General features: G+C 39.4%; 1 protein-coding gene across 5 annotated transcripts in view; it reads right to left on the reverse strand.

Annotated features, from left to right (window-relative positions):
* The window catches only part of FRMD1 (FERM domain containing 1), a 96,654-nt gene that overhangs the window by 12,018 nt on the left and 72,050 nt on the right, over positions 1-12,586 (reverse strand). For all 5 annotated transcript variants that reach the window (XM_056819056.1, XM_056819058.1, XM_056819060.1 and 2 more), the window contains exons 5-10: positions 11,400-11,476; positions 7,388-7,574; positions 5,807-5,962; positions 2,528-2,593; positions 2,241-2,309; positions 1,033-1,207 (exon numbers count right to left, since the gene is read on the reverse strand). In XM_056819056.1, coding sequence (XP_056675034.1) covers positions 1,033-1,207; positions 2,241-2,309; positions 2,528-2,593; positions 5,807-5,962; positions 7,388-7,574; positions 11,400-11,476 — 730 coding nt within the window. The remainder of the gene's footprint in view (positions 1-1,032; positions 1,208-2,240; positions 2,310-2,527; positions 2,594-5,806; positions 5,963-7,387; positions 7,575-11,399; positions 11,477-12,586) is intronic.

The raw sequence follows: 12,586 nt of genomic DNA on the forward strand, positions 1-12,586 counted from the left end.
CACACCACAGCTCTAGTCCAGGAATGCTGGCCCTCATAAAGTGAATGAGACTCATTTGTGCTCATTTTAACTGGGACATTAAGGGTAATGGAGGCATAAATGTAAGCCTGGCAGTCAGGTGAAGACCTTGAAACCCAATCAGTCAAAAGGGAATGGAAGTGGATCCAACAGGTATAGCTGGAAGGGGAACCAGGATGGAATTTCAGCTTCCTAGTCTCTATGTGCTAGAGCAGTTGATAGAACTTAAGGTCTGGAATCAGAAAGACCTCAGTTCAAATCTGGTCTTAAAATATTCACTAGCTGGGTGACCTTGGGAAAGCCACTTAATGCTGTTTGCCTCAGTTTCCTCATCTGTAAAATGAACTAGAGAAGGAAATGGCAAACCACTCCAGTGTCATTGCCAAGAAAATCCCCAAAGGGGTCAAGAAGAGTCAGACATGACTGAAAATGACTCAATGACAACAGTCTCTATCTGGGCAAGGTGACAAACAAAAAAGAACAGGATTTTTTAAATGGTTGGAAAAATCTGGGGTGGAAGATGTGGAAAGAGGAGTCAAAAGATTTGCTAGCCTAGTCTCCAGCTATTTTCTTCAACAACTCTACATCAGAAAAGGGGACTATTGGTGGCTTGCCTTGGTTCAATAATGTTCAAAAGGCAACCCAAACCTGTCTCAGGCAAAGTAGCACAATTAAAAATGGGAGCAATGATGAGAATTTGAGAAAGGATGAATTCTTCCTCCTTCTCTCAAACTAGAAAGTACATGCAAGAAAGGGGTGGGACTAGGTAGAATAGCAAAAAATTGAAAGAAAAATTTATTTCTATCATCTGGCCACAGGTTCTGGTGATACTTCTTTGATCCAAACATTCAGAATAGAACTTTTGCACACACATACACACACACAATGAACCTCATGCCATTTTCCTTATTTAACTCCCAAACTTATACAGGCTATATAATGCTCAAGAGACATAGGAAGGCTTGTTCAATGAAGCCCCAGAATGCTCTCCCTTCCTACTTGATCATAGCCTACCTTCCACTTCCTCCAGTTGTCGGATCTGTTTCAGGACTGGCTGGACATTCAGGTAGAGTCGATGACTGTTACTGAGTAATTGTAGCAAGTGCCTGGAGCGGAACGGACAACCGGTGTAGTAGACCAGTTTCCGAGCAGAAGGCAAACCATCTGGCTGGATCTCAAATTTTTTGCCCTGAGATAAAACACAGAAAAGAATTTTCAAATTTGGGAGCACTTAGATAGCTCAGTAGATAGGGAACCAAGCCTGGAGATGGGAGGACCTGGGTTCAAATCTGCCTTCTTAGCAGATTTCTTAGTGTCTTAGACACTTCTTAGCTGTATGATTCTAGTTAAATTGCTTAACCCCCACTGCCTAACCCTTACTGTTCTTCTTTTAGACTAATAATATTGATTCTAAAAATAAAAGGTAAGGGGCTTATTAAGAATTTTCAAATTTGGCCTTCTTGGGATCAAAAGGATGTGGTGTTTTAAAGTCTTTCCTTCAACTTAGAACTTGACAGGTTCTCTGGAGAGATAATGAGTTCTTGGTATAGAATATATGGCCACTAGAGCTCCTAGGATGGCATGGGGAGGAGAGAGAGGTAAGAAGGGGGTGAGACACATGTATAAGTGGCAATTTTCACACTGGGCATAATATCATCACTACTAGTTCAAGAGGGGAATCTGGAATAGACTCCAAATATGGCAGACCCCTAAAAGTTTCAAGATCTACTCAGAAGGCAAAAATGAGAAACAACATGGAACCATGTCAATGGCCCTGAATTTGGGAGGCAAAGAATCTGAATGTGGATCTCATCTTGGATATTCTCTACCTGGGAGAGGCTAGGCAAATCACATTAGCTTCTCTGAACCTCAGTTTCCTATTCTACTAAAAAGGGGGGACTGATTTGTATAACTCTTTAATGCCATTTTGGTTCTAAGTCTGTGTTGGTCAAAATAACCCCTACTTCCCCTGGGGACCCATTCCCTTACCCCTCCAAGCATTACATAACCCTCCTTTCAACATTATTGAGGTATTTTTCTTCCTCACACCCCCCTTTCTTTCTTTCTTTCTCATTTCTCTCCTTTTCTCTCTCTTCATTCTCTCTCCTCTCTCTATGTGTGTGTATATCTGGGGTGGACATGCTTTTAATGATAACATATATTTGCACAGTCTTCTCAATCAATGCTATGCACTTAGATAATGTCACTGGTGTTATACTCACAAGAAATGCCAGCTTTCCAACATGTGCCCAGGGGAAGTCATAGAGCAGTTGCCGGGAATGGTTTACCTCCTGTAAAATAACAAGCATAACCTGGTTCGGAGTTGACTGGAAACAAGGATGAGCCCAGAAGTGGGGACGGGTTGCCTTCAGGCAGGAGGAAGAATGTTAACAATGCACACAGCTCAGTATTTTTGCCTTCAGGGAGGTGAAAATACTTTTATGGGGTTGGGAGGGTAAGGGAGAAAAGTCTGTGTGCAGAGATGATAAACTAAAGCCTCTTCCATTACCTGATAAATGTGCATTCCTTTTAGGGTGAGACCCAGGACAATTGTTGGCCGATCTTCCTTCTTATCCTAAAAGGACCCAAAAGTCAGTAAGGTCAAAAGTTATGTGTGTGCCTAGGTATGCATATATAAGCTCTATTTCTACAGCAACTCAAGAGGAAGTCAGAGGGTTATCTGACATTTGAATGTAGTGGATGCTTATCACTGAAAGATGGTGGGGCCACGAAGGGGTTGGGGGCTTGGAGGGGCATTGTTTCTCACTTCTGAATGTCTGAAGTCATTTACCTACTGGCATGGTGTTATCTGTGATAGGTCATAACTACTTTTTGGTAGACAAAATCCAGATCTCTGCCTGACCTACGAACCAAAACATCACTTCCTGCATACCTTGGGCATGGAGACACACTTAGGAAGTCTTCCCCAAAAATTAAATAGAAATACTGGTGTCACCAGCTATTCCTTCCTCAGATGAGATACTGCTGTATTTTACAGTAAAAGGCTACAAACTTCAAAGAAATTGAAAGCAAAGGTCCATATTTCCACAGGAAAGGAAGGTGAGACCCTGCCATGTATCCATTTGAGAAACCTAAACATGTTTTTATAATAAAAGCAATGACATACTTCGTAGTTAGGTTCTCAAGCTACCCCAAATGCTTATTCAGTTCATAACGCGGTTAAAGCATGTTGACACCTTACCACTGCATTTAGAGTAGTGTCTGGAGAAAAAAAGATTAAACTCATCAGCATCCCCATTTTTCTTCTTCTCTTTCTACCCCCATCAGAAAGCAGAACTCCCACAGAGGGGACTAGTATTTTTCTTATTTATTTATTCCTCAAATGGTTGGAATTGGTAAACAATGGGGATAAGGGTGGGGATCCAGAAAATTACTGCCCAACTTCTCTTTTATAGGGCAGGGCATTTGTAGGGGAAATAACTGGGTGATTGTACTACCTGCTGAACAATTTTATGCATTAATGGTTTTTGTGCCTGATGCTCCTATCTTTCTCTTCTGCAGCCCTTCTATGGCTGTTTCTTCCCTAGTAGAGAAAGCTAAGTGACCCTTGCCATGCATCCATTTGAGAGTCATTATATATATATATATATATATATATATATATATATATATAAACATAAACATGTTTTTATAATGGAAACAATGACATATTTGGTAATTAGGTTCTCAAGCTACCCAAAATGCTCATTCAGTTCATAATATCATTAAAGCATGTTGCTTTACCCAGTGCTTGAGATGAAACTTTGGGAATATGTGTTGGTTCATTTGCCCTTCTTTCTCCAACCCAACTAGTTAGCTTAGAGCTCAAGCAGGCTTAATTTTTATTGTTTGAGACTCTTTCCCTTGGAGAGCCTGGTATTAACCCTTGCTACTTGTGCCATTGTGGAGGGGGGAGAGGGGAGGTTTCTCCTTGTTGATTATCCTGCTACAAAGGAAATGGTTCTTGCCTGTATGACAAAGAAAGGGTCTTTGCTTAAATTCTAGGCTAAGCTGAACTGACTGACCTCTATTTGTCCTAAGGGAAACCAGGCTCTTCTCAATCTGGATACGGTCCACATAGGTAGATGTTCAGAAATTTATTCTAATAGGATGATCTTCCTTATATTCCCTGCTCATGTCTTCATACAAGGACACCAGTATTTCCAAATAATACTAACACAACTGCCACATCTGGCTGGGGAATGGGCCAGGACTGTGGGTACTAACACCACAAAGGGATCCATCTGGGCAGCCTCCTCTAGAAACATGCCAGCTCCACAAATCCACCCACAGGAAAAGCAAGAACCAACAAGTTGTTCCGGAGCCTCTTTCGTAAGTGTGTAGGGTGCCTGTGGCTATTCACACAATCAACATGCCCAGCTTTTCTAAACAATAATTGCTAAGGCTCTAGCCTCTTATAATTGATTACGTCACCCAGCCTAATTTAAGGAGCATAAATACCACCACCACCCCTCAACCTGCTTTTATCACAGGCATGTTGATGGGAAGGACCTTGGCAGACAGGACTCCCCAGGAAATAAAAGTGCACCAATGGGGCAAACATAGGCTGTGATTAGATCACCCAAAAGCTAACTTGGATTTGCCTTTAGGCTCCCTGGATAAGGACTAGACTACATCCTTGAAAATAGATCCTAGGAATTTTTTCCTCATGAGCCATGTGCTCCTCATCTCTTGAAAGAACTCCTAGAGTCAAATTAGGAGGAAAAGATATTGGTGGAGGGAAAGCACAGAGGAAGAGAGGCATGACAGATGAAGGGTTAAACTAACATTAGGCTTCAAGCCAGAAGAGAAACCTATTTCCCTCAACCATCCCTTAGAGAACTTGACACCTTTCCCTCATGAATGTTATCAGTGTAAAATGAGATACAACTGGGGATTCAGGGAAATGAAGAAACAAGCTTTGGGGACCTTCTTTCTGGCTTCTACTAGACAGACAGCTCTTGTCTCCCCAAGATGGATGTGGTAGAAGAAAGTTGCTTGGGTTTGCCTATAGGGTCAACAAAAACTTACTAAGATTTCAAATCTGCCCCAGATCAAAGGGCTTAAAGGTGTGCAGGTCAAGATTTTCCTAACTAGGTACCTTCCTTACAGGTAAGAAATTGGTCTCTGTGCCCAGGATAAGTCTATTCTCACACATTCCTTTAGTCCTTTCATCTTTATGCTAGCTCTGTCTTGGAGCTCTGTGTCCCTCTCCCCAAAACACTTTAGACTTATCCTTACCTCCTTTAATGTTATGATAGGGTCTAAATCTTTGACAATCATTTTGAAACTTTAAGAATCATAATGGAATTTTCCAATCTTCTTTTATGATTCTGCCACGGGACACTAATCAAACCCTAAGTAACTTTGCTTTTCATTGTTGCCTCTTTGCTCTTGATAGATGACAATTATTAAGACCTGTTATATTTCTAAGCCTTAGTTTTCTCATCTGTAAAATGAAAGACTGAACTAGGTAATTTCTACAGTGCTACTTAAGATTTAGAAAGCACTTCTGTTAAATTGGATTATCTCATTTAATCAATGTTTATATGGATTGAATTTGAGAATGGAACTTTAATGGAAATTAATGTATGCTTCTCCCACCCCAAAAGTACCCAGAAGGCATTTTAGACCCCATCCCCAAGACACATGCTAACAGCATTATCCCTTGTATAAACATCATTGCTCTTCAGAAGATGAGAGATATTAAAAAGAAGTGCAGCTCATGAGGACTGAGCCTCAATTCACTTGCAGAGAGATTAAATTCTCCTCCCATGTTTAGTCCAACCTTTTGTAACTTGAAAAAGTGAACAGGAACATCTTCTAGCAGACAGGACTCCTTGATAAACTTTAGCACAGCTTCTTTGGTAGTCAGCCCCTGCTGCTCTCGGTGAATCTCTGGAGCATGTTTTAGGATGTAGTCCCTTCCTCTTTTGGTTATAATCTACAGAAAGAATGCCCCATCAGCAACTCTCCTTATTTCTCTGCCCTCCCCCATTTGACTTGCGTAATTTCTTCCTTCTCATTAAGGCCCAGGATCACAAAAATTTAGAACTGAAAAGGACCTCTGAGATCACCCTGACATTCTGGAATTTTATTGATGAGAAGTCTGAGGCCCAAATTAGTAAGGTGACTCACCCCCCAAATCAATAGGCAATAAAAAGGCAAAACTGGAATTCAAACAAAAGTCTTGCTCCATTGATCCATTGATCTTTCTAGCTCACTATTTGTTAGCTAAGTGCAATTACATTTTTTAAAATTTATTTTTAACAGCTTTGCAACTTTTGATTAAATTTAACTTAAGTGACTATCCTTGTAAATTTGTTTCTATGTCTGTAAAATAAGAGGCATGGTTTAGATGATTTCCAATGTCCTTTCAAGTGCTAATATTCTGTGATTCCCATGTCACAATCTCCATGAGGTCCCCATTTGATTTATCATCCATATCACTTGTTAGTGAGAATCAAGCATGCTACTTTCTACCATCTGGCTCTGTCTCTCCTGTGTATTACCTAAATAAACAAGACAGCCACTTGAAGAAACAGGATCTTATAAAAATATACTTCTTTCCACTTTACTCAATTTTCTAGTCAACTTTGAGAGACAGACAATGTTGATTGATTAAACAGTGACTCCTCCATTGGCTCTGGTGGGAAGTGATAAAGTAAGGACTAGAAACTGGGGTCTCCTGACTATAAATAAGCCTCAAACTCTTTCTATTACAATTCCTTCAATATACTCCACTGATTTAAATCAATGAAGGAAGGGAAAGGTATTGGGGTAGATGTGGAAAAATACAGGAATAAGGAATATATAGAGTCCATGGAAACCTTATACCTTTATCATGAATTCTTTGAGAAAAGTTATCATCTTACTCCTCTGATGCTTATTACAGATCACAGATCTAGGATTAGAAGGGAGGTCAGAGACCATCTGGTCCAGCCTCTTCATTTTTACAGAGAAAGAACTCAGAGACCCAGGAAGGTTGTGACTTGCCTAAAGTTATATAGGTCATGGTGTATGCAAATAAGATTTGCACACAAGTCCTCTGACCATAGTGCTCTTTTTAAAATGGACAGAGCACTGAATTTAAAAAATAGGAAGAATGATGAAGCCACCTTAAACTTTTATGAAGATTAAGTAAAAATATTTCATCTATTTTCCAGTATTCTACCTTTGTCCTTATCCTCTTGTCCTTGTCCCCTTTGCAATTCCAAGTAGATGTTACTATAACTGTCAAAGAGCAAAAGGGTAATAAGGGTAGAGTTATTGTGAGGGAACCCACCTGGGGAATGTGGAAAGGAAATTCTATTACCTCCTGGGCACCAGGCTCACTAAGCTACTTTATAAATATCAAGGAAAATCTTACCCATTGAGGAAAGTAGGAATGAGGTTCAAAATATTTCCCCACATGGGCGGTCTCTCTGTAGTTGCCCAAGTCTGCTTGAAGCCCATAGGCAGCCAATAGGAAGTAGACTTCCTCCTTGTGGGTACACTGAGACCTCAGCACCTGTTCCTTGAGGTGGTGGTAATATAGACGTCTTGCAACCTTGTCACTGAAACACAAGAGGAGAAAACACAAACAGCTGAGTGTAGTGAAATTTAAGTGCCAAGGTGGGTCCATAGTTGAGTCTGGTCCATAGGCCACCATGTTGTGAGTAGAAGGAGCCTCAATGGGCAGCTCTGCCTTGAACCTGCAGAGTAGGAACCAAGACCATTTATGCCTCTCCTCTGGTACTCACTAAAGACAATTTTCTTTTATCATCTATCTATCTATCTATCTATCTATCTATCTATCTATCTAAACATCTTACTTACTGGAGATTTTAAGCTTGTTGGGGACAAGATATGGATTATATTCATTACTGCAACCCTGGGAACTTGGGCACAGTAGAAATTAAGACAGTGTAGCAAAGTAAAGAAAGAGAGCTGGTTTTGAAATGAGAAGATCTTGACTATGTCATTTCCTAACAATATAGCAATGGGTAAGTCATAATTCTTCTGAGCCTCAGTGCCTCCCCATAAAATAAGGAATTGAATTCAATAGCCCATGAGGTCCCTTTTGGTTCTAGATCTATGATCCCAAGAATGGTCAGCCATATTGTCATTCCTATAACTGCAGGTATTCATAATGAAATGTTTACTTTGGATTATTCCAAATTGCATAATCGTCATAATAAAATCATAGCAACTATAAGCTCATACTTATAACTTCCCTATCACCATCCTTCCAGTCCTTTGGGTTCACAACCTCCTTCACCCTGAATAATGCAGTCACAGTTGCTCAATTTTGTGGATTCAGCCTTCATTTCATCTCTTAATATCCTTCCCCTTTTCTCTAATCACATGGCCACTCTCCTGGTTCAGACACTTGCCACTTCTCACTTGGACTCCTGCATAGCCTCTGAATTGATTTTCCTAATTCAAGTCTGTCTTCCCTCTAATTTATCCTCCAGAGAAATTACCCAAGCAATTTTTCTCCAGCAGACGGTTGACTGATCATGCCATTCTCTTGTTCTGGCTCCTCTAGGATGGAATAAAATCTTTTCGGTTTGGTATTTAAATTTGTTCACAACTTGGCTCCAACACACATCTTTCTAGCTTTATTTTACCTTACTCCTCTTCCTATACTTTTGAGCTTAGCCAAACTGGCCTTCTAATTGTTCCTCCCACATAACATGGCATTTACTGTTTCCATGCATCTGCACTGATTGTCTCCCACTTAGGATGTTTTCCCTCCCCCTTTCTGAACAGTTTCCTTCAAAATTCAGCTTAAACATTAGCTCCATGAAGTCTTTCTTGGTTCCACATTTGCTTGTGCCTCCTCTGACCCTAAAACTTTGTGTTTATTTTGTATATTTATTTGTATGTGTAAATATGTGTATGTGGTGTATATCTATATCCATGTTCATTTATTTATTTATATGCTCGGCCAATATGGTTAATACTAACAACTTTTGTGGACCTGGGATTTAGACTTAGATCTCTTGATTCCTAGCCAAGTGGTCTGTCCATTTTCCATGTTACTCTGACTCTGTTAAAGTTCCTCCTGCCTACCACAGGACTAAATAAAACACCCTTTTGAGGGAAGCAAGCTTTTCCTAATGCCCTTTGGAATTTGTTCATGTGACCTATTTCCTGTCCACCAGGTAAATTTTAGTTTTCCTTTAACCAAATCATACCCTCTACTCTCCATAATCTTCCTTTCCTCCCTATTTAATAGTTATTTACTTGCTGCCAATAAGTAGGTTCAGTTCTTCCCTAGCCTTAAAAGAATCTTCCCTGGACCTTACTATATCCCCTTCAAGCTACTATCTTGTATCTCTCCTAGATTTCTCTTTTCAAATTTCTAGGGGAAAAACAAAATGAAGCAAAAAACAAGTGAGCCACCCCCTCCCAAACTATATATACTCCTTATCTCTATTTCTCAACCCATAGCAATATCACTAGTACCTAGTAAGTGCTTACATATTGACTGGCTTAACCTACATTCTCTTGTATTTAATATTATGTATCCTAGAGATGCCCATATAGGTCAGAATATGCTTTATGACTTTTGTCTCTGAGGGCCATTGCCACTGCACTCCTGATCTGAGGCTTGCAGCTAAAGGTGACAAGTTGGCTGATTTAACTAGCATTCAAGTTAGTGGCCATCTGTCCTATTCCCTTCTTAGCTCTCATGAAAACGTGCTTGCTGTCACTACCCACTTAAAAGTTGACAGAGTAGCCATCCTACTCCCCAAACCATTCTAAAGAGTTCAAAGGCTGGTATATTCAGAATCAAAGTCCTCCAGAAGATCTCATTCCAACCTAGTTTTCCTGTCTTATTTCATATTAATCTATTAACCAAGTCTATGTATCAGACAAATTAGAAAAATAATTAAGTTAGTCCTCAACTTGTTCTGACCTTTCATCACTGGGTGCATTCACACAGGACATTTTTTCTCTATTCTTTCTGGTGTATGTCAGGACCCACTAGAACCATGTTGGTGAAGCAATGGCACAAGTGCCAGAAGGGGCTGCTCTCCTACCCCTTCTCCACAGGTGCCTGAGGACACTTCTCACATGCCCAGCACTTCAATGGGAATGCTTCCTCCCTCCCCTGTCTAGAATAAAGGGGGTGGCTTACATGCAGCATGAGAGCACAGTTTGGGCACTGCACTAGAACAAGTTTTCTCTTTTTCTCCAGCTGAAAAGTGCTCTCTCTCTTTCTAATTTCCCCATAATTTTTTACCTTTCCTTTGTAGTTACCATATTACAAGTTATATACTCTTCAAGAACACACTGTATCCCCTGTATTTAAGTGCAAACACCATTGGGAGTCTGGCATTGTCATAGCCCATTTCTGTATTCCTGGCAAAAGGACTGAGCTAATGGCAGATAACTGAAAAATGTTTTGCTACACTGAATAGAAGATGTCCCATAATCATTCTGTTTTGTTTTTTTTTCCTCTCTGTCTAGTTCTCATCTTGTCATACCAGAGGCAGAAGGGGTAGAACCACAGCCAGATGCTTCAAAAAATTTTCCAACCAAAGCGCTTTTAAAGGCGTTTGCTGCAATTGTTCCTTGTAAAGGTCCTTTTCCTGGTCAGAAAGGTTTCAAGTGGGTCAACAGTCTAAGGGGAAATCACCCAAAGCCAGCTTTACCAGAAAGGATGTAGGAATGGGATGGGGGTAGTAAGTCAGGCTTGTTTTAAACTCACCTAAATGCCTCTAGCTTTTAGATAATATTCACTCATACTCTGGATGAGCACTAAGAAAAGCCCTCTTGTTCCATTAGGGAGAAACTGGGATGTTCAGCTAGAATGCTACCTCTATTCCAAGTTAATGGAACCCACTCAAATGTATAATCCCTTTAGGCTAAGCTTTCCCAACCACCCTCCTTTCTCCCCCTATGAGCCTTCCTCCCCAACACTACTGGGGAGTAGCCAAAGCAAATATCTGTGGCTATGAGCAGCTATGCAGAGAACACACTATGCCACTTTGGAGAAAAAAAATAATTTCCACCCAAAACCATAAACGTTTTGTTTTGAAAACAAAATTAAAATGTAGATTAATTTACCCAAGTCTTGGAGCTTAGTCATATATTTAATCAAGGACCTTAAAATTCTAGTTAATTGAAACTGATTGGTACCAAAGTCCAGGAACTAAATGAAATATGTTTTCTTCTCCAGAATACACCCCAATTTTAAAGAGATTCTACTTTACCTTCATGGAATCCTAGCCTTTCACTCTTACTAATAAAGTCCTATAAAAATTAATACATAAGTGGGTATCATGTTACTTTTTTTTCAACTGGTGAGAGAGGAAAGAGAATGTGGAACTCAAAATAAAAAATTTAAAACAAATCAATAAAAAAATGAATACATAAATAATAAGTACCTAATAATTCTCCCGTTTTCCACATAGTATTGCACTCTGAAGAAGGCAACAAAGGGAGGGTTGGACTTCTCATTTCCCTGCAGAGATGGTTATAGGAAAAGAAATATAAATTAATCAACTAATGGCTTTCATATTGTGGATATCAGAATCCCAATCCCATCCCTTTTCCATTTTCTTCTGCATATTTATTTTGTGCTCTGATACTTTGCCTAAACTATTAATTTTCTCATCTAGTTCCCTTCTCTAATTCTAACCCTAAATTTAAGCCAATTAAAAAAATTAAACAGACATACATCACACAAATCACAAAATAATCACCAAAAAAACTTTCAAAAAACCTATGGCAAACAGAATGACACAAATAATTATGAAATGTGGAATTGCATAAACTCAGATATTCCCTACAAACAAAACATGTTCATCATGAATACTTGCTGATTACACATGAGGCCAGCACTATAGATGTGACTGCAGAGACAGTGTGGAAATTTATGTTGTCAGTTCCTTGGGGCTGGAACGATATGATACTGGCCAAAATATAATTTCTCTTGAGAAAACTTTCCCAATTCTCCCAGTTCCTAGTAACTTCCCTAGAAATTACCTTATATACATTTTGTATAATTTTAATGTGGATATATGGTTTTACAGTGTAAACTCCATGAAGCCAGGAACTGTTTTTGTTTTGTTTTTGTCTCAGTGAACCTAGCCCTGACAAGAGTGCTTGGCATATAATATATGCTTAATAAATGCTTATTGGCTGATTCTTCCATAAAGACCTAGATCTTGGCTGAACAGCCTATTCCTTTCCTTTACTTTGCCTGAATCTTTGGTCCCCAAGTTCCAGTCACTTTGAACTTACTTTATTTTATTTCTTAAATGTTCTTTATTTTATTCCAGTAACAAATCTACACATAAGTTTTCCAAGGTTATATGATTCATGTTGTCTCCCTCCCATCTTCCCTCCCCTTTCCTACAATTGAAAAGCAATTCCACTGGGTTTTACATGTATTATCACTCAAAACCTATTTCCATATTTTTCATTTTTATAATAGAATAATCTTTTAAAACCAAAACCCCAAATCATATATCCAAATAAACAAGTTATGAATCATATGTTTTCTTCTGCATTTCTAGTCCCACAGTTCTTTCTCTGGATGTGGACAGCGTTCATTCTCATAAGCCTCTCA

The sequence above is a fragment of the Monodelphis domestica genome, chromosome 2, assembly GCF_027887165.1.
Source record: "Monodelphis domestica isolate mMonDom1 chromosome 2, mMonDom1.pri, whole genome shotgun sequence".
Lineage (NCBI taxonomy): Eukaryota > Metazoa > Chordata > Mammalia > Didelphimorphia > Didelphidae > Monodelphis > Monodelphis domestica.